General features: G+C 42.8%; 1 protein-coding gene and 1 long non-coding RNA gene across 3 annotated transcripts; both read right to left on the reverse strand.

The window, feature by feature from the left end:
* Nucleotides 1-8,334: 8,334 nt before the first annotated feature.
* On the reverse strand, nucleotides 8,335-13,739 carry LOC310704486. The gene is made up of 2 exons (XR_014524813.1): nucleotides 10,982-13,739; nucleotides 8,335-10,640 (listed from the first exon to the last, which is right to left on the reverse strand). It is a non-coding gene; the product is annotated as an uncharacterized lncRNA (long non-coding RNA).
* A 2,227-nt stretch (nucleotides 13,740-15,966) lies between these two features.
* Nucleotides 15,967-25,772, reverse strand: DDO (D-aspartate oxidase). Of its 2 annotated transcripts, none has more exons than XM_083497899.1 (5): nucleotides 25,625-25,772; nucleotides 23,203-23,377; nucleotides 22,007-22,115; nucleotides 20,487-20,663; nucleotides 15,967-17,239 (listed from the first exon to the last, which is right to left on the reverse strand). In XM_083497899.1, exons 2-5 carry the CDS (start codon nucleotides 23,372-23,374, stop codon nucleotides 16,672-16,674), a joined length of 1,026 nt encoding a protein of 341 aa, XP_083354025.1. In that variant the 5' UTR covers nucleotides 23,375-23,377; nucleotides 25,625-25,772; the 3' UTR covers nucleotides 15,967-16,671. The 2 variants fall into 2 exon arrangements, with proteins under 2 accessions (XP_083354025.1, XP_083354026.1); XM_083497900.1 differs by lacking the exon at nucleotides 25,625-25,772 and adding an exon at nucleotides 25,538-25,557.
* Between the last annotated feature and the right edge of the window lie 470 nt (nucleotides 25,773-26,242).

Below are 26,242 nucleotides of genomic sequence, written 5' to 3' on the forward strand. Positions count from 1 at the left end.
AATCGGGGTTTGTGGCTGGTTCCCTGCTGTTTTCTAGGTAGTTGCAGTTTTCAGTGGATCAGTTTAAAAACTGCTACCCCAAGCTTTTGACTGGCGTAAAGTATATATGCTTTTTAAAAACTGCATCAAGTGAAAAGTACATATGGAAGGGTAATTCCATTCACCTCACCTGGAGATTATCTGTGTGTGACAGACAATGAGTGGTGGAAAGATGGTTCTGCTTTAACACACACACCCCATCAGTGCCAGATTTGCATATAAGCTAAACAAGCTATAGCTTAGGGCCCCACTCTCTTGGGGGCCCCCAAAAAATGTAAAGGGGAAAAAACTGGATGCGCGTTTCCAAAATATAAGATAAAAAACAAATAAAATAAGACCTGCATACAGCAACAGTGGTTTGTGTTGTATGGGCCCCACCTGCCAGCCTGCTCCCTAAAATATCATTGGTTTGCTCCTTTCTATATATAGGGTGCCCACATTCAGCATGGACTGGTTGCATGGCAACATGTGCAAATGGCTTTAGATACTTATTAGGTCCATAAATTACCATATAGCATATATTCAACAGAAAAAAACGGCAACAATTGGTTGTTGAGAAAGGACAGCTGGACATATAAAGAGCCCCATTACCTTCAGTAGCTTAGGGCCTCATCAAACCTAAATCTGGCCCTGCCCCCAATGCTTTCCCTCCTTCCTTCTCTCCCCCCCCCCCAACTCAGAGCAGGATCCTGCAATGCAAATCCTCCTTCAGCAACTGCCCCAAGTGAACAGGGAGAGGGGGACTATTTCCCAACAGAACCCAAAGGGCAGGAGGCAACAGGCAGTGCTGTCGTGTCCAAAGGTAGCTCTATGGGTCAGAAGTTTCCAATCAGGCTAAACAAGCCCCTCCATAAATGTGCTTAAAATGTAAGGTGTGGGTGTGACCATAGTATTAGAGATCATACAGAAGCACACCCTGATCATATGTTTAAAGCACATGGCACCCCGCTGAATCCTGGGAACTGTAGTTTACCCCCTCACAAATCTACAATGCATTTAACTGCACACTAATTGAAGCTGACCTAGCAGTGACCAGGAACACTTCATTAAACGTTTAATCGTGCTTAAATAGGTACACATTTCCACCAGATTATTTTCAAACCCTGAAAACAGCAGTGTTAGTTACTCTTTAGAGTCCATGCGTATGTTTCTCACTGGGAAGCCACAATTCAGTCTGCAAAAAATTAGCAAACCAGAGCACTGGCCTGCAACATAACCAAGCTTAAGAAGTGTTAGCTCAAGAAGAAGAAGAAGGAGACAGTCTTTTTTGTGAGAGCAAAATGGTAAGCAGAAAAATGTCCTGGTATCCCCCTTCATCCCTTTTATGGTGATGAGGAAATTAATATTGTTCACAGGTTTGGCCATGATTGTTAGATAATAATAATCAAATAAGCCCCTCCCTAACTGATAAAATAAAATAAAATAAAATAAAATACAGATGCAGCTGCAGCTGCTATAAAAGTTCTTAACAGCCTTAGGTATTTGCTTGAAAAGAGAAATGCTTTCTCCTGGTATCAATGGCCTTGTATTCTCTTGGCAGTCAGAACATACTTGAACAGTTACAGTTGCTAAATAAATTCAGCCAGACAAAAGCTCCTTTGTCCTGAAGTAATAGAGGGCAAAGCCAATGTAGGGTAAAAAGAGCAGAGGGCCAAGTAAACATAATTGCTTTTCATATAAACCGTATGAGGGAAAAGTAAATTCTGTGGAATGCTACAGTAGCCTTGAGTCTTCTTCCTGCGTGAATTGGTAAAGAATGGAAAAGGTATTCTTTGAAAGTCATTCCAATGAACCTGAACAAGCATAACCTATTCATGGAAATCTAAGGTGAGCCACTGAACTTTTTATTCAGAAATTGAGCACATGCTACACTGTTTGTTTAGCAGGTGTTTAATTCTTAAGTTACTATGTGCCTTTAGGATCGTGCAGGGTGTTCAAGAAGAGCGGTGAAGAACAGGTTTTAAAATATATATTTACTTATGTTTCCATGCAGGCTTTTGGAGTAAAAACCAAAAACCTATCCCCAAGGCAACTTACATACAATGAAAACATAAAGCTACAAAATCTAATGCCAATCAAAATAATTTAAAATAGGAGTGTAAAACATTTCACAACCCATCAACACCATCATACAAAACTAGTTTGAACAATTTAAAAGAAAACAAACACTGCAGCAAAATAAACCATTAAAACTCAGAAATTCAATTCCACATTTCAGCTAATAAACCAATATCTAACATGTTTCCCTAATAAAAAAGTAACAGAAACCAACTGCAGTCCTGCACATAATGTAATGTATGCATAAAGCCTCATTGATTTCAACACATGTGATTCCTTTAAAAAAGCAGTATGCTGCTGCATTCGCTTTAAAAAACCCAACACCTGTTCCCAGTAAAAACAGTTATGGAGCAGGTAGGGACTGAAGGAAATGTTAGATAAAGAAGGAAGACGACACCTGCTCTGCCAGTTCTGTAGTTGTGGATGGTAATGCCAGCAATTATGCTTAAGTCTGATCCTATGCATCCCAGAGAAGGAGTGCTAAGCAAAGAATCAGACTTTGGGCTGCTTAGCATAGGTGGCAGCAAGCTCATGTTCATTCCACGTACAGTGGTACCTTGGTTTAAGAACAGCTTAGTTTATGAACAACTTGGATTAAAAACGCTGCAAACCCGGAAGCAGGTGTTTTGGTTTGTGAACTTTGCCTTGGAATAAGGACATGTTTCGCTTCCTGCTGAGTGTGTTCCATTTGTAAATTGAGTTCCCTGCTGCTATGGGAAAGCCCACCTTGGTTTAAGAAAGCTTTGGTTTAAGAACGGACTGCCGGAACGGATTAAGTTTGTAAACCCAGGTACCACTGTATACATGTTGTTAGAAGTCACAGCTAGCATCCACTCCTTGATGAATGTATCCACATGATACAGGTTTGCCATGCTATATTTTGCATGTTTAATGTGCATGTGTATAAACCTAAAATGTGCATTTGTATAAACCTAAAAAAAAATTGTGTGAAATGGGCGCATGGAAGGGAATCTTGTCCCATTTGCTATATGTACATGCTCATACAAACACACTTGGTTTGAGATTTAAAAGAGATGGTGCAATATCCAATGTTATATTAGCAGATTCAGTGGGAATTCCCTTTGGGAAGCCAACTCCTGAGGGCCGAAGTCACTTCAACCCCCCCCCCCCCGCATCCGCAGTAAAATATTTGAGGATGTCCGGGAGGAGGGCAAAGTTGATGGGCCTTACCATTCAAATGGGGTGTGTGGGCTGCATCTTGTGATTGATTATGTGGGTTGGGGCTTACCTGGGGCTAAGTGGAAGAAAAAAACCCATTGCACGAGCAGAAGTCTGTTGTGCATGTGGACTGACATCATTGGATGTCACCCAAGGAGATTTGATTTTCTGATACACTTGGTAGAGTGGCTAGGGAACACTAGGATGCCACACTGTAGTGCATTGTTATGAAGATGTTTTAAGCAGGGCAAGCTGAGAGAACCAACACAGAGAAGTCCACACCGTTGTGAATGGCACAGGTCTCTTGCTTTAAAAGTAAAATAAAGGGGGGGCATGACCACCTCATATAGCTACAGTGAACTAAAACCCCTTCCCCTCTTTGTATAAGAGAACATTCTTCCTCAAAGAAGGAGAACACTACCCCCCCCCCGCTGTTTTTACATGAATGCAATATTTTTGCAAAAATAAGGGAACTTTACCCCAGCACTCGTAATACATGGATCAATCTATACTGGAGTGAGATCATTTAAATGGTGGAAGGGGTTTTACTCAAAGGAAATCTTCCCAAACTTGAGAAGCCAAATAGAACCAACTTTCTTCATTGAATTATGTATAATATACTGTTGAGCTATCACTCTGAAATGGAACCAAATCCAAAATCTGTGATTAAATCAGTCCCAAGATCTTGGTCATTCTGTACATTTTGATAATTTGAAGTACTGTATGTAAGGCATAATCACACGCACATTATTGAAAGTGTGCTTAACAGTTTTATGTTATTACATCAGTTGCATTGAGAAGGCTTTTTGCCCTGAAAAAGAGCCTAAAATGTTTCAAATAAATACAAATGCAAATACATAGCTTTTAACAAAATATTTGTACATACTAGAATTTCCCTCTCCAGCTGCTAAAATAGGCTAAACAATTCTTAACAGTTTTATTAAATGGCACTGTATTTTATGGTACAGTTCTGTGTGGATGCACAGATCTAACACAAATGCCAATATTAAATGGTTAATTATTTCCTTGGTTCAATCTAGCTAGTTGCTGCAACTTTTGGTTTTAAATCATTCACATACTGCATAGGCCTTTGATCTTGCAGAGTTAAAAGTTTTATCAGCATATTCAGGACTTACTTTAAAAGAGTTGGTTGTTCTTTAGCTGTAAACTTTGGGATGGGTTAATGGAATGTATGAAATGGCAATTGTTTTTACTTTGCAAGGACATCAGTAACACTGAAACATTTATAACTAATGCTAAACATCCTCTCCCTGCTCCTCTGCAATATGCAAACTTAAAACCTCACTGTAGTCAGTTACAAAATTCCCTTGGTGATCAGGCCAAGATGTAAGCATGTGTCTGACAGTTCTATCCTATGCATATTTACTTGGAAGTAATTGCAGTAGCACCATTAGCCATTATCAGCAGGACTATGGAAAGGAATCCCCCATCTTACATCTGGCTAAGTTCCCTGGCACAGGATGTTTCCAATAAAATCCTTCCTCCCTTGTTAGAGAGGAAAAGCCAGGGTTAACCTGCCTGAGTTTTATCAACTGCATGATGCTGTCACTTCTCCAGAATCCAGTTTGGTGGCACAACTACAAAATCCATAGTTATGAGTCAATGGTTATTAAAGTCGCTAATAGACTAGCAGTGCAACCCTTAACACATCTACTTAGAAGTCCTATTGAATTCAATGGAGCTTACTCCCAGGTAAGTGGGGATAGGATTGCAGCCTTAGGTAGGAATAAGGAACGAGGTCCCTGGTTTGGATTTCACCAGACCATAAGCAAACTTAGTGTCATACATGTAGACTAAAAAGGTGAGGTATAGCATCTGATTTCTTGTATACAAATAATACTATCTCAGTTTCAGCCTATCATCTGTGATACGGTGTTAGAGTAACTGAACCAATTTGCACTGTTGTGGCAAGGATTACCACAAGATATAGGTGAAACGGTTTGAACACTCAAAACAATAAAGGGGGGATCCAATTTTGGGAAATGGCAACAACTGGTTGTCTTAACCTTGCTTGTCCTTCAGGCAGTCGTGCTTGGCTCTCCCTACCTACCCACCTGTCATCACTGAACCTGCCTAATGGTTGCCCAATCATTCTTAAAAGTCTGGAATGTTTTAGGGAAAGTCTTTCATCCCTGAATTCAACACACTGCAGTGCTTAATTCATATCAATCCTCATTACCTTCAGAAATGGAAATCTAATTTTAGATTACATTTCTTTTGGGTGACTTTCCACCAGCCCTGCCTCTTTCCTTGGAAGATATTGATTGACCTACATTATAGGGGAGGCTGCAAACCTTTTCCTCTGCTATCTTTTAAAGACACATGGAATGGTTGGCCTAGAAGTCACAGTCAGAAGCATTACACACTTTGAAATAACCTAAACAAGGACTTAATGGACATTGGGTAATGGGAATCATGCAAGTCTCCTGAACCTTTTATACCATCGTGGGACAAAGCTTTTTAGCCAGGTTTAGAAATATATTCTTTCCGTCAGAGTTTTAAATTCCAGATGAACCAGTATTCAACAAATATGTTTTTCAGTTGCATTCAGTGGTGGCTGGGGCCCATTGGAAGTGGTGGGGCAGAAAGCAGGGAAGCCAGGGTTAGGTGGAGCAGATGCCGTGACAGATGAAACTGACTCCTCATAGTTTTGTCCCCATCCTCCTCCTTGTTGGGTTCTCAAAGGGCGAAACTGAGATGAAGGAGGAGGAAGCTGCCAGCCAGGGCCACAACTGGGGATGGTTCTAAGTAAGGCAGCAGGCAGGTGGCTGCTGACCCAGCTTCCTGGGGCAGTGCCCCATTTGCCCTATTGGATCAACCTCCACTGGCTGCATTAATGTGGTTATGGAACCTCTAACTATGCATCTAAGCACACAGGGATAAGTCCTACTAACTCATACTCCGAGTAGACCCATTGAAATAAATGGCATGCCTAACAAGTCGATTGGTTTCCATGGGTCTAGCTGGATACAGCCCACCATTATGCTATTTACAATTGGTAAATTAATACTTTGGCTTTATAAGAGAGGCAAACATTTCTCAATGCTCTGTGGTTTAACCCACAGCGCCACCCGCGTCCCTTATTTCTCAATGCACCAAATACCAAATCATCATCATCATCATTTTGTTTGTATGCCGCCTTTCCACAGTTAAAGCAATGCTCAAGGCGGCTTACAATATGAAGATTTACATAATTACAAACATAGCAAAAATTAATCAGTAACAGCAGCAAAAACTCCCAACAAAAACTTCCCCCCAAATACCCCAGTCCAAATCCAAGTCTGATGGCCCCACGTGGTCTACTGGCAACCATTTTTGCAATCCTTTTCATTTTAAGCATGTGCACAATTAGGATGTTGGTAGTAACCTCTGCTTAGCCTCAAGCCTCCCACTGTGACCCACACTATGTATGAAATAAAATTAATTCTTTCAGCCTCAGGCTGTTTGCAGGCATATGGGGTTTGGGAATATACTTTAGGTCTAAAGCCTACATAGACAAAGAGTGTATGAAGCTATTCCACATCATGGCAGCTGTCACTACCTGGTTCAGTTGATCTCCACCCCATCCAAAACATTACTATTGTCCCAAATCCCTGGCCTACCTGGCAGCAAGTCAGTATGCCAAGTCCAAAGTCCGAGGTTCAGTCTACACAAGCGAAGTCCAAAGACACAGTACAGGGTCAAAACAAGTAGCCAAGTCTGGAGTCCAGCAGTCAGGATACAGCTCAGAGTCAAACCCAAAGCACAGTCCAGGAGCATCCAAGCCAAGGTCCATTGACATGGGCAGCTGAGAAGACACAGCTCCTCAGCTCTGCTTCCCTTTTGTACTTTGCTGATTGCAGCAGCTGAGCTTGATGAGGCAGGTGACTCTCACCTGTTCCAGTCCTGCTCCAGCTGAGGAATCAAATATCTCCTTCCAGAGCTAGGGAGCTGGGCTGTGGGCCCTTGCCTACCTTAGCCTCCTAGAACACCCCTCCCACTGCTCCCTAACTTCAGAGCCCACCGTGTTCATGGGGACAGCTGCTCCTCTGGCTCTGGTGATGGGCCCTGCTGTTCTGGTTTCTGTGAGGTGACCCCCAACCCCTTGCCATCCTCTGTCACCCTGTACTTCTCCACCCCCTGCTGCCCCGGTGTGGCCCAGTCCCAGCTACACCCCTCACTGGGTTCCTTTTCCTCTTCCACATCATCCTGCCAGTTCATGACAACTATAAAGAATAGCAGAGAAGGAACAGGATGCCAGATGAACAATTGTCATCCCCCCCTTTAATCACAGTGCTATGATGTAGGAATGGCGGAGTTGGTGAATTATGACACAACACAAATGCTAACACTTAAGACAAAAGCCACAGAACTGCAGCTGCAGCATATGAGAAGAGACCACAATGCTTCTTTTAAACAGTGGGGAAAGACAGAAAAAGAAACATTTCTGTGGCACCATTTACAACATTGTAAGGAGGTCAGTGTTGTTATCTTCATGTTGCAGGTCAGAGGCCGAGAAAGGGGGAAGTTCACCTATAGCCACCTACTGAATTTCCAGCAGCAGTGACATTTGAACTGGAGCTTATGATTATTCTGGTTCAAAGCTTTGCCTCTTTGCAGCTCTTCCCTAAGAATGCAAAATTCTGCCAAAGCTGTGAAATGTGATTTGAGAAGTGAAGAGGGAGGAATGTGTGCACCTCTAGCAAAACAGGCAAGCAGCACGGATGCCTTTATTGGACGAAAATGAAGATCAGTGAGGTCAAAGGGCCATTTTATCACATCGCAGTTGTCTTTTTACAATAATGGGGAAGGTGAGAAGCTGAGTTGCACAGGTGCTGCATCCAGATGATTGCTTCAGATACACTCCTTTTTATTCTTCGAATTCTTGCCAGAGTTCATGATCCCACAATGCATTTCTTTCTCCACCTAACTACTTACTAAACCACCTTAAATTGTTCCAAATGAGACCGTGAACTCTGGAGAGGTGGATATTCCCACCCCCTGCCAACCATAAGAAATGTCTCAGTTGATACAGTTAATTCCACATTAGGGGAGGAATTGCTATGTGGTACTGATATTTATTGTTCTTCAGCAATGTTAAAATCTTTTGGCAATAATCAAGCTCACAGGGGGAAGGGAAAGCCTGTAGTTAATTATTAAAACGCTGTCTTAGTTATTGCAGCATGTCAGAAACCACTGGATTTTCAGAGTTGGGAAACTTAATTCCTCTAAAACAGAATACATAGAGTGCTAGAAAAAAATCAGTATAATATTTAGTCTGTTTGCAAAACAGGTGGGCTTCTAAACATCAGAATAGCCAATTGGTGTACAAAAAAAGTAATCATATAAGGCAATAACAGCATTAGAAACATAATAAAACAAATTTCTGACATTTTTGCAATGCTGGATGTAGACAAATTAACAATAGTAGACTAGAAAAGCCTGAGTAAAGCGTGGGGGGGGGGGGAGAGAGAAGAGATTTTCAGCAAACATGAAAAGACCAGAAATCATAGGAACATGGAATATTTTGAGCGGGAGGGGGCTTGAGAAAACTGGAATTCTAACTGAATATATATTAACTCAGGGGGGGGGGGGAAATCTTTTTGACCCAGCTGACCAATCTTTATCTTCCCCTACAAGCACTGGCCAACTTTGACAAGTGGGAGGGGCAACCCTCCCATCAATCATCTGATGACTGAATTGGTCCACGTGGGGAGTTAATCCCTGTTTTCTGTGCAGAAAAGTTGTACAAGAAGCCAATCCAGCTACTCCACACCTACTGTTACATAGATCATCAGGTATGGAGCAGATGAGTGTGACTTGGGGAAAATTCCAGTGGGAGACCTGGCAGGCCAAATTGGGCCCACAAGCCAGAGGTTCCTCCATCTCTGCCTTAGTCGAATACAACCCTCCGGGTTTTTGTCTTTGTATACCCAGGAAAGCTTTGCGCCATTGAATCAACCCAGGTCATATTTCTTCACATCACTGCAAGGTGGCTGCAGACCTGAGAGTGCCAGATGGCTCAATGAAGCAACTGGAAGTATAAGGGAAAGTTTGAAGGCATAAACTTTAATCATAATTTTAAATTTTTTGATGGTGTTTTTTCACCCACTGTGTTAACACTTATGACTAGACAGGAACCGTAAAAAAAGAGAGGATAAAGACTTTTAATCCTTCATATTCTATCCGTCTATTGTTTAAATGAGACAAGTCAATTCAATTGTTCAGGTGCCACTCTTGAAAACGAAAGGCTTTAGTAGTGATTCAAGGCTGAATCACTGGTGCATATTGCATCAAAACGGCCTTAGTTCAGCGCTTAGTAGGTAAGAGTATAATAAGAGGGCTTTTTTATCACAGCATTTCCCATTAGCACATCTTGCTCCAGCAGAGGTTTTCAGCGGTATAACAAATGTTTCAGTCTGAGGTTCAACGCAGGGCGCAGGAGAATAAGGGCAGGCAGATCTAGAAAGCTGATTCTCCTGCCAAACTGATGGACAGTCATAGCAGAGTGTCATTTTCAAGCAAAGAAGCTTCTGTTCTAGATCAGGCCAAGGAACCATCTGGTCCAGCATCCCATTTCCCCCAGTGGCATCCTTCCCCTTACCCCTTAATGTACACAGAATCATAGAATCATATTTGTTTTTCTGATGCTAGGTGTTTTCTCCCTATGTATTGTTTGTGGTTGATAGGAAATTTCTACAAGGTATTTAGTGTGGTTGTTTTATGATGGGTGTCTTAACATAGTAGTTGTACACCCCCCTGGGCTCCACTAAGGGACAGAGGCATGATGATGATATTAATATCAGAATGGTAAAGAACCTTTACTTAAGTGGAGTCTCTGACATGTAGTGCTTGTCTTCTGTTTTGGTTGATAACATACAGGCTGAAGTATTTTAATCAACAGCATCTAGAGCCGCTTGTCAAAACTGTCTGGAAATTTCCAACTTTTACAGAATGCAGCCATTAGGTTGTTAACTGCCATGAATATATATCACTCCAGTATTGCAAGATCTTTCTGCGTCTTTCGTTATGGGCTCTGTTCAAAGTGCTGTTTTTGACCTTTGAAAGTTTAAATGGCCTGGGGACACGCTGCCTTCTGCTGCATAAGCCTACTTGTCAGCTGTGGTCATATTCAGATGCCCACTCTGGCTGCCCTTGCTATCAGGAGACACCTGCTGAATTTGAACTTATCAAGCCAGTTGATTGATTTTGTTTAGGTTTGAATTGAGGCAATGGTTTCCTGGCCCACTACAGGAGCTAACTCACTCCCCAATGCTATGATAGTTTTGTTATTATTGCTGCTGTTGGGAACTGTCACTTTGCTCATCTTAAGACTGCATACACCAGGGGTCTGCAACCTGCGGCTCCGGAGCCGCATGTGGCTCTTTTACATCTTTGCTGCGGCTCCGGGGCGGATACTAGCGAGGGGAGGAGGCGCATTGTGCGCCCCGACACTCCTCACTGTGGCGGGCGCTGTACTGGCTGTGACGTCGCATGGGGGCGGTGCGTGCGTTAGTCACGCACCGTCCCGACGTCACCTTCCCGCCCGCTGTCAGATCGTGGCTGCGGAGATATATTTGTTTTAAATGTCGCAATGGTTTTGCAGCTCCCAGTTGTTGTTTTTTCTTCGGAAACGGGTCCAGGTGGCTCTTTTTGTCTTAAAGGTTGCAGACCCCTGGCATACACACCATTTATTTGACGCAACCCACTCCCACAATCCTAAGAACTATAGTTTACCTGTCAAACATCTACAGTTCTCAGCACCTGTAGCAAACTACAGTTGCCAGGATTATTTGGGGGGAAGCCATATGTAGCTACAATATTTACCTGGAATTGTCACAAGTAGTGCTTATTGCGTTTGGTTTCCATTTGGCCCCATTGCTTGCCATTTTCTCCCTGCACACCAGGGATGGGGAACCTGATGTTGTCAGTCTTAGTCAGCAGGATCAAATCTTATGGGTGATGAGAGCTGAGGTCCAGCAACATTTGGAGGGTGACAGATGCTCCTTCCATGCTCTATTCCTGTTATACACTTACCTACCAGTTGACAATAACATTTGCATTTGATGAAGTGGACTTTAGTCCACAAAGGCTTGTGCCATAATATACATGCTAGTTTTTAAGGTGCCAAAAGCCTTAACAATTTTTAAAATCACTGTATCATTATTTCATTTGCTCCAAGGAGCTCAAAGTGGTATACATAGTTCTTGTCCTCTCCACTTCATCATTTCAACAACCCTGTGAGGTAAGCTAGGTAGAGATAATTCTCTCCTGAAATAGGTTGACCTGGCACCCTCACCCTTATCCTTCTGGCACCTGGTAAAATCCATTCTGCTTCTTTGGCTTTTAATAGTATTTAAGGACCTTCTATCTGGTTTGTACCTGCAGTCTTTGTTTGCTTTCTGCTTTTCCTCCCGCTGTTTTAATAGTTTAACAATGGATGCTCTACTTTTATGGCGTATTCTGTAATGTTCACTTGCCGTTGTTTTGGAAGCCACCTTCAGGGCTGTTTAAACTCACATTCTGTTATCTGCCTGTTCTGAAACATTGGTAGCTATGCCCAAAGTCCCCACCCCCCACCCCTAACATTTGCAGCTGGAAAGATTTTTAATTTTGAATGCAAAGGCTCAGAGCAACCTTATTTTCTCACCCATTTGCATCACATCTAACGATTAAATATTGACATGGCTGCCTTCGGAAGCATGTTTCACTCCCTGAGGCTAAATATCAAAGGCTATTCTTGTATCAGGCCAGCAATTAGTCTCAACTGTATAAAAAGGAGAAAAATAATATTGAGTAGATACTGCCAGAGGGAACTCTATTTCTAAGTCATTTATTATCGTTCTTTTTTGCACCTACTTCCTGTTATTATTACTGATAATTTCCAGCATTTTACTACTATAGAGTGTATGAGATTAGCAGAATGCCGCCTTTTCCAGGCCAGTAACACTATTAAATAGCACTAGAGACAAGGTAAATGTAACGACCAGGGGGCTGAAAGGCACTCTCCCAATGCTGTACTCTGGACTTGGTCCTGAATGTAGGGTGGGAACCACTGTAATACAGTGTCCCCAATTCCCAAACCCTGGAGCCAGTCTAGGTGGATACCATGGGTGATGGTATCAAATGCCGACGAGAGATTGAGGAGGAGGAGCAAGGCTGCACTCCCTGCTGTCTGAAAAGGTCATCCATCAGGGCAACCAAGGTTGACTCAGTTCTGTGGCCAGGCCTGAACCCAGATTGGAATGGATCTAAATAATCTGTGTTGGAGGACACAGAATGGTTGCAGATGATGCTATAGCATCACCCTGGAGGAAAACAGGTTGGTATCTGAAGGAATAAAAAATAATGGGTTTCCTTCATAGTAAGAAAGCCTCTTCTCTCATATTTCTTACTGCTTTTCATTTGAAAAGTAAATTAAGTTAGAGAAAGCATTGTAAATTCCTTTCTTTGTGTTGATTTTGACCTTACAACTCTGTTTCAGCCCTGCAATCCATGATTACTAAGAGACTTTTTCCAAAACATGGTGGACAGAGAGATTCAACTGCGTAATCCAGTGGTTTTCAACCAGTGTTTGAAAAGGGGTGAGGGGCTGCTGGCTCTGCGAGCAAGGGGTGACATAACTGGGCTCCTGAGCCCCACAGGGGTGCCGCAGAAAGAATGTCAAGGGAGCCATGGACCCAAAAAGGTTGAAAACATCTGGCCTAATCTACAAAAAGTACTGCTTAAATTAACCTTACAATCCGAGCTTGCCGCTCCTGTTGTTTGGCAAAAAATGCAAAGCTGAGAGCCGAATATGAATATGTTCTCTTCCTTTTGTGGGATGCAAGAAAAGCTTGTCTCTATTCCGTTCCTAAATGAATCTTTCGGTGTGCCTAACAAGCCTTGCCAATTTTGCCCCCTGGAGGCGGCACCCCATCTGCTAAACCAGAGACTACTAATTCAAAGTGTTAGCTCTCATCTTACATGAAATTTTAATGGAAGTTAAGCTGGAATCTCTTCTCTGTCCCTGAACACCAACCGATCAACTTCCTTGATTGTGCTCTAAGAATATCAATATTCAGTGGTGCAAAGAAAGACTTTCCAAGAGTTGGAGCTATCAAGGTGTCTCCTAAAGTGTTGTTAGTTCATATGTTCTGAAACAATTGGCCTCTGATTTGTATTTGTGAGAGTCAAGCAGTGTGATTTTAGGCATGTCTGCTCATAAGTGAACCTGAGTTCAGTGGGCCTTACTGATACATGTGCATAGAACTGCAGCCTGATTGGCTGACAGCAAGAATGTGGACCCTGATGTGATACCCTCCAGATGTTGCTGGACTACAACTCCCATCAGCCCTGACAACTACCTGTGCTGGCTGGGGTGATGGGAGTTGGTGTCCAACAACACCTGGAGGGCCAGAGGTTTCCCATTTCTAGCTTGGAAGAAGGGTGAGATGAAAATGTGACTTAATATAGAAATTGTCTTTTTTGCTCTTGCATTCAGGTGAGCATATTGCATTCCTGCTGATTTCCCAAATGCTCCCCCTTTCATCTCTCTGAAAGAGATCTGAAGGCAAAATTGAACTGGAAACATGGAACAATATTCTTCTCCCTGGAAACGTACAGAAGATAACCAAATGACAGCGACAGAAGCCAGGAATGCAAATAATACATGTGATATATATCCCAAAGAGAAGCACTTTGAAATCCCAGTTGGTTTCCACAGCAATGCTTATAGGCTCCTCCAGACAGCCAATTTATTGAGCGATTCATCCTGATTTGCTTTCACAATCCTTGTGCAGACGGTGGATTATGGAGCATTTGTTCCAATTCCCTGGTATGAGCTTGAATCACTCCCACAAAATACTGTCTGGGGGTGACCTAACCTTCCCCTGAAATCTTTAGGACTTGATACTTTTCTTAAATGTGTAAGATTTATAAATGATTTATAAAGGAAACCTACAGTTTGGGAAGAGGGATGTGGGTGGCGCTGTGGTCTAAACCACTGAGCCTTGGGCGTGCCGATCAGAAAGTCAGCGGTTTGAATCCCCGCAACAGGGTGAGCTCCCATTGCTCGGTCCCAGCTCCTGCCAACCTGGCAGTTCGAAAGCACACCCCCAAAAAAGTGCAAGTAGATTAATAGGTACCACTCCGGTGGAAAGGTAAACAGCATTTCTGTGCACTGGTGTCATGTTCCGTTGTGCCAGAAGCGGCTTAGTCATGCTGGCCACATGACCCAGAAAAACTGTCTGTGGAGCGGACAAACGCCAGCTTCTGCAGCCAGTAGAGTGAGATGAGTGCCACACCCCAGATTCATTCATGACTGGACTTAACTGTCAGGGGTCCCTTTACCTTTACAATTTGGAAGCAGAAGGAAAAAGTGAAAGCTTCTCATAAGAAACTAAATTGGGGATAGCCAGCACAGAGGCCTCAGATGTTTACAACTCCTATAATCTCAGCTGGAGATTATGGAAATCATAGTTCAAAACACGTAGACAGTTGGATACCCCAGAGCAAAATGTGTGTGTGTGTGTGCGCGCGCGCGCGCACACACACACACACACACACACACGCCAGGTTGCAACTCAGAGCCTGGAACTGGATTGCTGAGGAATGACTGAGGAGGAAGTGAGAGAGAAGCTGCAGTCTTCCCATCTCTAGCCCTGCAGCAAGTGGGATTCCAAGTTGGCAGGTATAGTGGATGAAATGAACCAACACAGGGCTAGCTGAGGCTGCTTTCTCTCTTACATCCCGTTGTCTTGAAGCTGTACTTCAAAAGCTTGGGCTGCCTGCAATGCTACTCAGCACCAGCAACATCTGAAAATGTTGCTGGGGTGACTATAGCAAGGAATGCGCTGTTCTGTATTCAGGAAAGGTGAGCAGTTTTGCTCAGAGCTACTTGTAAAGAGTTACAGGCAGCGTAATGGTCTGACTATTAAAGCCAAGGAATTTGGCAGCATCATGCAACAAGCTAGTAACATAAAAGATAACAGCAACTGTAATCTACAACTGCCTGCAGCTTCACGGTCTGCAGCTTATGATATATGGCTCTGCTCTATAGTTTGAAGGATGATGTTTTGGCACTATGGCCACACACAGCACTTGCTCGAGGATAGCAGATGCCGCTCGCGTGTTCACAAAGGAAGGCTTTTGCATAGCCACCCAGGGCTTCTTGGGAGGAAGGTGCAGGATATAAATTTCATAAATAAATAGCCATCATTGGGAAAGCTTCCACCATGAACAAAGACATGCACTAAAAAGAAACAGCTGCAGAGTTTTTCCCATTCAAAATAGGAGACGGTTAGTCAGCCCATCACATTGGCAAAGTCTGCCCTTTGCCCTTTTTTTTTTTATCCACAAGCCCCACTGAAATAAATGGGAGGCTGGTCTTCATTTCAGCGAAGTATGTGCTGAATAACCCCCCTGGGGCTTGCTCCCTGTGCTTCTTACCAGTATATTGGCTTCTGCAGAGGAAATCCTTTATTAAGATGATGTTCAGAACAGAAGAATGAGCGGAAGAATGATTGGCAGCAGGGGATTGGTATGGGGTGCTGGGTGGAGTCAGAGTGAGTGACAGGCGGAGTCAATTGATAGAGATCATTGGAGAGTGGAGAATGACGCAGACGAGGAATTAGCAGAGTGTTAGGGAGAGCAGTGAGCTGAGTCAGAGTGGTGTTAGAGCTGCTGAAGAGAAGAGACAAGCATGCCAGGTTATGACAGCATAATTCTTTGTTATTCTATATTAAAAGTCCACTTGCTTGGATGGCGCTCCATCCAAAATTATATACCAATTTTAAATTTATGAATGTATTCTGGTCTGGCGGATTCCAAGTTAGCAGATCTCACTCCACATACTGATTTTGAATTGCAGCCAATAAAGGGAAAATCTGATTCCTCTATGTAAAGGAGTAGGTGGTGACAGCAGGTTGCTCTGGGAAATATTGGGGGAAGTCTGGCCTGGACCTTGTAGGAGACTCTTGGAATGCCACAGTGCTGTAGCTTCTGAACCATCCAAGCCATCCCTGGTTTTTAAAGACAGAGATACCATGCAGAGCATCCCCCAATCCCAAGCACCTTAAATAGGGCTCAAATAAGTGACTGATCCAATGCTGCCCTCTGCTGGTGAAATGGAGCTTCACAACAGAAATTTTTGCAAGGGTTGGGGACTCAATATTTTGTATTCAACTGCATTACAGATTAAACACTGCAGACAGAACCTCTCCTCCCATCACCTTTCAGCCAGTTCTCACATTCCCCTGCTGGCCATCAAGTGCTCAGCTGTCAAGAGAGAGATGCCTCTGTAAATCAACCCAACGGCATTTTTCCTGACCGGATTTCAAAACTAACACACTAATCCAATTTATATCAGTAATTACTGAGAGAGAGAAATGAGAATATGAACGTTCACCTTACAGGCTACAGTTTTGCCTTATGCCTTGACATTTCAAGGGCTGCAATGCACTCTTTAACCAGCTGTGTTGCTTTCTTAGCTGTACCCTGGTGCACGGAAAATCCACCGCCCCCATGTCCGTAATTGTGCACCACCAGAAGCTTTCCACTGCCTCGAACCAGTATCTCTTTCTGGACTCTCACGGCTGACCTGGATGGCCTCAGGCCCACCCTCACCTTTATATCCTGAGCTGCCTGAAGAGATGGCTCAAGAGCACAACATCGGCCAAATATGTCTTTGCTGGTACTGGGATCTGGAGACAGCTTCCAGTTGCCTTTTTGCCGTGTCCCACCTAACGTTATGTTGTGCATCCCTGGGTAGATGTAGGTTAATCCATCGCCGTCCCGAATGAAATGTGTTACCCAAGGGGCCTTGACCTTGAGAACCTGACCTCTGACGGGGTGTATCTCGAGGTCACCCACGAGCTTCCTGGAGCCAATGCCAGAGCAATTCACTATGATGTCATAGTCACTCCGCAGCTCCCACAGGTCTTCGATTTTTCTAGCATGTACCTGGCCCCCATTTCTTTTCAGCCTGCAAAGAAAAAAAAAATCAAGAGGTGAAATCATTATCTATCAGTGTGAATGTTTTGCCTGACTGTTACGCAGGCCAAGGATATAAGATAATTTAGATGGTCTTTGACTAGTGTGAAACAGAAAGATGGAAAGAAAAAAACAGAAAGGTCCCAATATGCAATCCAGATAATCTCATCCTACTTTTTTAAAAAAGAAACTGTTGAGAAAAAAACCAGTGAAGAGATTGAAAAACCTTATGGAATAGAAGTGTACACAAGTCAAATGGGATCCATTTGTTTAGGGAAATTTTTAATGTTTGAAGTTTTATTCTGTTTTAGTGTTCTGTTGGGAGCTGCCCAGAGTGACTGGGGAAACCGAGCCAGATGGGCGGAGTATAAATACTAAAATCAATTAACAATTAAAATTAAAGCATGCATTTATAGACATAATGCTGAGTATATCCTATCTCCTTCAGCTATCAGTTCATAGCCACCAGTTTAGTCAAGAGATAAAGTATCTATTCAAATTGTAGAATATCTCATTAATGTAAAGATTCAGGTAGGTAGCTGTTTTGGTCTGACACAGTCGAAATACATTAAAAAAAATTTAAAAAATTGTCCAGTAGCATCTTAGAGACCAACTAAGTTTGTTCTTGGTATAAGCTTTCGTGTGCATGCACACTTCTTCAGATACACACTTCTTCATTTATGTAAAGTTAGTGGAACAAAAATCAAAAAGTGTGGCTGTGTGTGTGTTTTGGTAAGTCCCAATGTCTCTACAATCTAAGCAGGAAAAATATGCAATTTGGAAAGAATAACAAAGGACTGAACAAGTGGGAAATCACAGGTTAGGTGGTCTCCTTCATTCTCCGGCAAAGAGCAGTTTTTCTCCACCAAAGAGCAGTTTTTCCAGGGATCAGGAAAAGTGCTGAGTCAAGATCCAAAATATCATGCAATTAGTTTTGTGCACCCACAAGAACTTTAGACTTCTGTTTCTTGCACAGTTGCCCACCAATCCACATGTCAATTATGGAACTGAGGAGACTTTCAGAGCTGTTCGTGATTTGGTGCTGGAGATTGCTGTTCAGAAAAACAGAAGTTTTTTTGTTTTTTTAACCCACTGCGGAAGCTTCTGCTACTTAAAGCAGAAGCTTGCCTGCACAATCCTACCGATGATTCTCACTCCTCTGTGTTTTAATTCCGAGTCTGTATTACATAAGAGGCTGAGCTACACTGCCTGCCTGTTTGCTCTCTGTTTGCCCAATTTGAGGTGGAGGTGGTGTGTAAAGACCTATACAGATTGAGACTCAGGAATTTGAAGGAGCTCCTCTCTCACCATCTGCCAGCCCAGGCCTTAAGATTTATATGAAAGGCCCTGCCTGCAGCTCTATTGACAGTGGTGGTTCATGGTTATGATGGCACAGAACAAGACCTCTCTTGTGGCTCTGCAACTGTGGAACTCTCCCCCATGGAAGATAAAGCTTCCCACACCCCAACACCAGCCTCCCGCCATCACATAAAGATGTGTACTTTTTTCTTCAGGTCTTTGGAGCTAATGAATTAATCTTCAGCAGATGGAATGGTTGCTTTTATTATCGTTATTGGTTTTGTTTGACATTAAAGTATCAATATAACATTGTGCACCGCCTGTGAACCTGCCGGTTGAAGTGCAGGTTATAAACACTATAAATCATCATCATCATCATCATCAAAAATGCACTGAACAAAGTCAGAGAACAGAGCTTTGAGGGAGGCTGCATTTCCCAGGGGTGTTTTGTGCTCTTACAAAACATCTGTTCAGTTGCAAACACATGTGCACAGAAACCCACATAGATCAAAATTACAGGAAACTGCTCATTGTGCCCATCCTTGAAAAAGCAAAAGCACATTTCCCATCTACCTCTACCAGAAAATAATGCATCCCAGTGTCAGGCTAAAGCAGGATACAAGAGCTGATGGACATTAAGTTGGCCCTTGGTTTATGCTGAAATCTCACTTGTCTGTGCCGCACCAATGCATCCTCACAGGTGGGCACAATTCTTTTTTAAAAAATCATGACCCTCTTGTGCCTTCAACAAATCAGTTGTTCATGGGACATGCCCCCTCTCAGTGGCAATCCTTTAACTGTGAGGCAAAGATGTTTTTGTTTTCCCAGGGTTTTCTTTCATTTTAGTTTTTTTTAAGCTATTGCAATGTTTATGCAGCTGAAAATTATGCTGCCGTGGAACTGAATGCATCAGAAGGTGGTAGACTCTTAATTCCTTTGGTCTGAAGAAGAGGCTGCTCATCATTTATGCTGCAGCTGCATCTCCTGAATTGGAAGTGGCTTTGAGGTCACTCCCAATTTTATGTTTCTGAAGTTTGTTGTGACAGTTGAAAAGTAGCCGACGTGCCCCAATCAAAACTCTTCTTGCCTACAGAAGAGGCTCGTGGGTTCCAGCCAAGTGCTTATGATTGATTCTCTTTTTGTATCTTTTGATGAACAGCACCATAAATAGTGCTCAGGGCATTTGAGGGTACACAATAAATTACACATCTAATAGACACTTCCTTCTGACCCACTCAGTGGAAGAAATCTTAATCATTTGTTTCAGCTACTTGGACACCATCCTTCAAACGGGCCTATCAGCAAAACAGCATTTATTTGAGTGAGTTTTGTGCCAATGACTCGCTCTGAGGATCAGGCAGCTCCTTTGGGAAATTACAAGAGTGTAAGACAGAAATGAGGGGCAGCAGAGGCCTTTGCCCACAGGCCTGCCTGACAGATACTAAATGGATTCTACAATTTAGTTGAGCGTCGGCACCACTTTCAGGACTGTTTAAAAAATGAAACATGACAAGGCATGAGTTCCCCGTGAGGTTGCTCATATGTCAGAACAGCACACTGGAAGAATAAAGAGCACTCAGCGTGTGATTGCTTTGAAGCAAAACTGCCAGCCCATGTTGTAACATGGTGTAAGAATAGAACTGCTATTGCATTACAATCAGGGAGCACTTTCTTAACATTTGGTCTTTGTTTCACTTTGCATCACATCACCACAATAAGAAAATGGCAGTGTGTTGAAAGCTGGGTCAGGGAAGCTGTGGTCCTACAATCCCCATCATCCCTGACCAGACAAAGGGCCATCACATTCTGCTTGTGAGCATGCAGAGACATCTGTCTGGCTGCTGGTGGAGGCAGGATGCTCAGATAGAAGGATCTTGGTCTTATCCAATAATACGGTTCTTTCATTTGTTATAGCAAGGTGTCCACCCAAACACTCATACCTTTTCTCCAGCCAAAGCAAATAGGGTGGGCAGTCACACTTCAGTGTAGTAAAGGCCTGACCACATTTGTGCTGCGGAAATTTCTTCATTTCCTGTTCAGTCATCGAGCGAAACCCCAGAACCACATCAGACCAGAATGGAGGCTTCTCTTCAGGAATGGTTTTAAAGATCTGCCAGCTCATAGACATGAAAGGGAGGAGGAACGTAAAACACACAGCCATTCTGTTCTGTTACATTTATTGGAAAATCATTATCTAAGAACAAAATTATTTCATATAATTGTGGTTGGGGTTTTTTTGGGGGGGGGTAGTTCCGTGCTCCTGCTACACCTGTTCCTAAGATGTATTTCCCCCGATTACCAAACTAGGGCCTTTGTAAAGTCCACAAGCTGGGCTTAGTGGCAACAGTCCTCTCCTGCTGTTGCTCTACTGCTTTTAATACGAAGCTGTTAAACAGCCACCATGATGAATAGCCATTGGGAGACCAGCCCCAAATAAATTTCTACCATTCATTCATATGATACCAAAACATGTGCTTATGTGACAGTGGGGGGAAACAGATACCACACTGGGAGCAGCATATCCCAAGGGTTCCATTTAGGATGCTATTTTCACAGAATTGCATGGGGGGAGTAATTTTGTTTGTTTGTTATTATGGCATGTATTTTCATGTTTTTATATTGCAAACCACCTTGTGATATTCAGATGAAGGGTGGTATAGTAATTTAAATCATCGTCATCATCATCATAGAATCATAGAGTTGGAAGGGACCTCAAGAGTCATCTAGCTCAACCCCCTGCAATGCAGGAATCTCAAGTAAAGCATCCATGACAGATGGCCATCCAACCTCTATTAAAAATCTCTAATGAAGGAGAGTCTACCGCCTCCCTAGGGAGTTTGTTAGTGCCACTGTTGAACACCTCTTACTGTGAGAAAGTTCTTCCTGATGTTTGGTCAGAATTTCCTTTCTTGTAACTTGAAGCCATTGGCTCAGGTCCTACTTACCCTCCAGAGCAGGAGAAAACCAACTTGCTCCATGTGACACCGTTTTAGATATTTGAAGGTAGCTATCATATCTCCTCTCAGACTCCTCTTTTTCAGGCTAAACATACCCAGCTCCTTCAACTGTTCCTCATAAGGCTTGGTTTCCAGACCCTTGATCATGCCCTCCTCTGCACATGTTCCAGCTTATAAATGTCCATCTTAAATTGTGGCGTCCAAAACCGGACACAGTATTCAGTAATACAGTACTAGTAATTCATGAGCGCATATTGCTTTTGTCTCTTCCCCTTTCTAAAACATGGCCACAAAATACAATTCCAATGCATGCATTTTTATGTGCTTATTGTATTTATAGCCCACCTTTCTTCCTCAAGTCAGTGTACATTGGGTTCCTACCCAGACAGTCACACAGGCACTGTCCAGACCTTCACTGCTTTATGTGCCTTGGACTCTGCTTGGCCAACAGGCTTACCTATCCCTCTGCTTTTAGTAAGCATAGTACAGCCTTCCTTATTTACCCAGAGACCAAATGAATCCCAGCCTCTGAAGCTTCTGAGGAATTACAGATTACTGACAGGTAGTCAAAGGTCTCCTTAAACCACTGCTTCTGTTGATGAACCGGTGTGTCTGCACAGCAGAAAGAAAACACATTTTAAATGATGTTTTAAATTTATAGTTTCATATCTCTATTCTCCATACTCAGCGAAACATCTAGAATACAATAGAGCTTGACGGTGGTTTGATTTGTAATCTAGTCTTGCAAAGTGATTGCTGCTTCTTCCTGTAAAATACTGACTACCTTCATACGTAGTTGAACGGATATATTTTCCAGCTTCTGTGATGTATGTAACATGGCCAAATAAACAATGCAAATATTTCTGCCTGGAAGCAAAGTGTACGTACAGAGTCCAGAACAGGGAAGAGTCTTGCATGCAGCAATAGGGGTACTATGACAGGCACTGTGTACTCTTTGGATGGAGTTTTGGAATGACCCTAGCCTGGCAATATTACAAAGAATGTCAGTAGCTTATTGATTGGGTGCAAGTGCAATGTGTAATATTTTAGATTTGCTACTTTTTCTCCTTATAGAACTACTGTAAAGAGAGAGAGAGACCTACAGTTGATGCTAAACATATGTGGAGGTTATGTTCCAGGGATAATGCATAAAGTCAAAATCATGAATAAAACATACTCTCCCTGCACCTCTGAACACGCTCCCAAGGTGAGTGCAATGGTGGGAGGGATCCTTTTTGGCCATGCATATAAAGCTGGATTTGCACAAGATAAACATGTGTAAGTTTTGAGTCAACTGTACATACATCTCAATTTGGCAATAGCGGCACTCATTTCACAGCAACCACTTCAGTGTTTTGTTGCTCGTGGTGCACTGATCCACTTGTCATGGAATCAGCCCTGAAAACTACAGTTACCCCTCTCTGAAGCCCGTTTTGGGAGCTGATAGTAAATACAGAAAATCATCTGGAGGATGCTGAAGACGCACCTCTTTACCTTCAATTTTGACACTTGAGGCGTTATGTTTAGGACCCACCTTATGTTTATTGTTGTGAGTTGCTTAAAACCATTTTTAATATTCTGTTTTAATGTTGTAAGCCACCCTGGGACCTTAGGAAGAAGGACGGAAAACAAATAAATACATAACGTAAATATCTATGCCTATTTACATTTTGCATCTTAGGAAGGAAATTCCACTCACCTGGGTAAATATGAGGAATGAGCATCCCAGCAGCTACATCACTTGTTGTATTGGGGGTAAACCTGTCAGCAATGACAGTCACGCTGCAGCCTGAGACAGATTCCGAAATGCAAACAGCAGTGGAGAGGCCAATGAGCCCTGCACCAATGACTGCAATCTTTGCCTTGGCCATGTTCTGTTATGAGAAGTGGAAGGAGAAAAGGGGGGGGGGGTGAAAATAAAATTCTAAAGACAAAACAAGGATTTCTTATATGATGATTTTTTAAAAAAATAATAATCTAAGAATACTTTTTTAAAAAATCTGTCCATTGTGGAACAAGATATGGAGGGCTCTTAATCCATAGATATCTTAAAAGGGATTAGCATAGGGGACCTCACCCATGCACTTGACTGAATAGGTTCTTCTGGATATAAAGCTTACTCCATATGTCAGGAGTGCTCTGATGGTGTTTCCTGCTTGGCAGGGGGTTGGACTCGATGGCCCTTGTGGTCTCTTCCAACTCTATGATTCTATGATTCTATTATTCTAGGTATCCGTTCAGCTTCATTGACAGCACCTGGCACTTTTGGGCAGTTTCTTGGATCCCAGCCACCTGGCAGGGTCCATTAGTCTGGATGCGTTTTCACTCAGCTACAGGCTTCCTTAGCAGTGGCTCACAGCCTTCTTAATTTCCTACTATGCCTCAGAGCCATGGTACACTAGGGTTATTGCGAGACTTAAAAGGGTCGCTCACTGTTGTCACTGCAAGATAAGCCCTGGTCAGAGGTGTAACAATGCATACTGGGACCCACTGGATAGGCCTTTGCTGAAGGCCCTTTCAAAACCACGGCAGCTCTGCCACTGTTTAAATAACAAAGTAAAGAGAAGATGGAGTATGCAAGCAAGCACAATTTCTTCTCTAAACTAAAACACAGCCAATTAGCCAGTCATTCCTTTGAGTGGAACAAAAGGTCAACATGAAACTGCACAATGTCCAACTACACATCTGCAAACAGTGTCTGCAAAAGATACCATCTGTGAAGAAGAGAAAGTCACCCCAAAGCATGGGGCAAGATCAATATACAGTATTGTGTCTTTGACAGTCCTGGCAGAATGCAGAGATTTTGTATTCATAGCATATTCATATTCATCGAATCTCCTGTTGCTTTGATAGCCATGGCATTCATGTTGGAACAGTTTATGGATCAACAAGTACTTTTAAAAAAATCTAGTAGAGAGTGGCCTTCGTACCCTGCTTTAAAACATCTTAGGTTTTGAACTTCCTTTGAACTTTGCACATGACAAGTAGAATTTGGTTGATAATTCCCCAAAGTTTATTTCTGATAAAAGAGTACCAATGGAAAGAACAAGTATTTGTTTTTTTCCCTTCTAAGAAACAGCAACAGCATGACTGAGATCAATATTTTCTCAAAATATTTTGGCATTTCAGTTCTCCCCAGTCTGACTGTTGAAAAATCAAATGAGGAAAACTTTAGTAGATCTGGTTCCTTTGTTTAAATCTTCCATAACATGTTTTAGCTGCTGGTTTATTTTAAATTAAATTCCTGCTTACCATTACCTTCTGATATTTTGTGTCTTTTTTCTTTTTTGGTGGGGAAGGCCACCATGCTCCTTAGAGCTATGTTATGCTTCCTCTATAATACAGATATACTAAGGAAGAGGGAGATCATTAAATCTTCCCAGTGAGCATACATAATTTATCAGAGGCAAGGGCTCTGACACTTTTTCCTAATATGAACTGAGTTTAAACTATTCTATTTCTTTAATCTGCATGTTTTCTTCTCTCTCTCCCTCCTCTCCATTCCAACAACAAAAAATAACAATTCTAATGAATGCACAACAGAGCCACTCTTATGATGAATGAATATGATCAAATGTTTACTGCTTGCAGTCATAGGCCAACACACAGAGAAGAGGTAAAAGAGGAAATGTCTGAAACTGACATAAAATGTGTACAATTAAACTACCAGTTCACCGTTCATCATACAAAGCATGATATAAATAGCCGCTAATAACAACTTCCAAAGGTTTCTAGCTGTTTAGTTTGGTGAACCAACTTTGCAATTTACCTACACATTATTTTTCAACGTTGAGAAACGTTGCAAAAAACACGATTTGACAAATGATCTCTGACCAGTCAAAAACGCGCCAGTATTTTCAGCAAACTGCTTAGAATGCGGATAAGAGAAGGAGCTATGAAGCTATGAAGTGGGATAGCATTAAAATAAAAAATAAAAATCCACAAAGTTCTCTGCCCTCTCCTTTCTCCAGGAACCGGCTTTATAATAATATGTAGGTTCACAGCGTACATTTCCTACATGGCTCTACATTTACTTGGATAGACGGACTAGAGGAGTTCACGGGTTTTCCCGCTCGTTCTGACGAGCCCCGGACAACTGCGGGAGAGAGGCTAAAAAATACCTTTCCTTTCAAAAGAATCCGGACCCTTTCCGACAAAGTGGCGCTTCCCCACCAAAGGTTTCCAGGCCACGGACGCGACCATTAGAAGGGGACGGAGGGGAAACGCAGGCTCGGAGGGCGGAGCAACCGCCAGAAGACGGCTCTGCTCGTTCCCGATTGGTCAGCAGCGGCGGGTTTCGGCGACTCCACGGGCTCGAGGGTGGCCCGTTTCGTGCTTCCTCCCGCGGAGCCTCGCTCCTTGCAACGAGTGTTGCACTGGTGTTTTGGATTCGTCCGACTGGATCCCTGTCGCCGAGTGTCCATGGTCCCTTCAAGGGAAACTGCTTCAGTTGTCTCGTTGCATGATTTTAATTGGTGCTACTGGGCAACATAGCTGTCAACTTTTCCCTTTTTTTTTAAGGGGAATTCCCTTATTCCGAATAGGATTCCTCGCAAGAAAAGGGAAAAGTTGACAGCTATGCTGGGCAACGAAGTCAAAATAAGAGTCGCAAGGTTAAATATTAAACCAGAGGCAGTTTATTCATGGCCGGATTATAATGGTTGCAATTGGAATTACTGCGCCAGGGTTTATGTCTGCAAGGGACCCAGCGAATGTTCCCGTGATTCGGGTGTGCAGCC

The sequence above is a fragment of the Podarcis liolepis genome, assembly GCF_965112155.1.
Source record: "Podarcis liolepis genome assembly, chromosome: 3".
NCBI classification, from domain to species: Eukaryota; Metazoa; Chordata; class Lepidosauria; order Squamata; family Lacertidae; genus Podarcis; species Podarcis liolepis.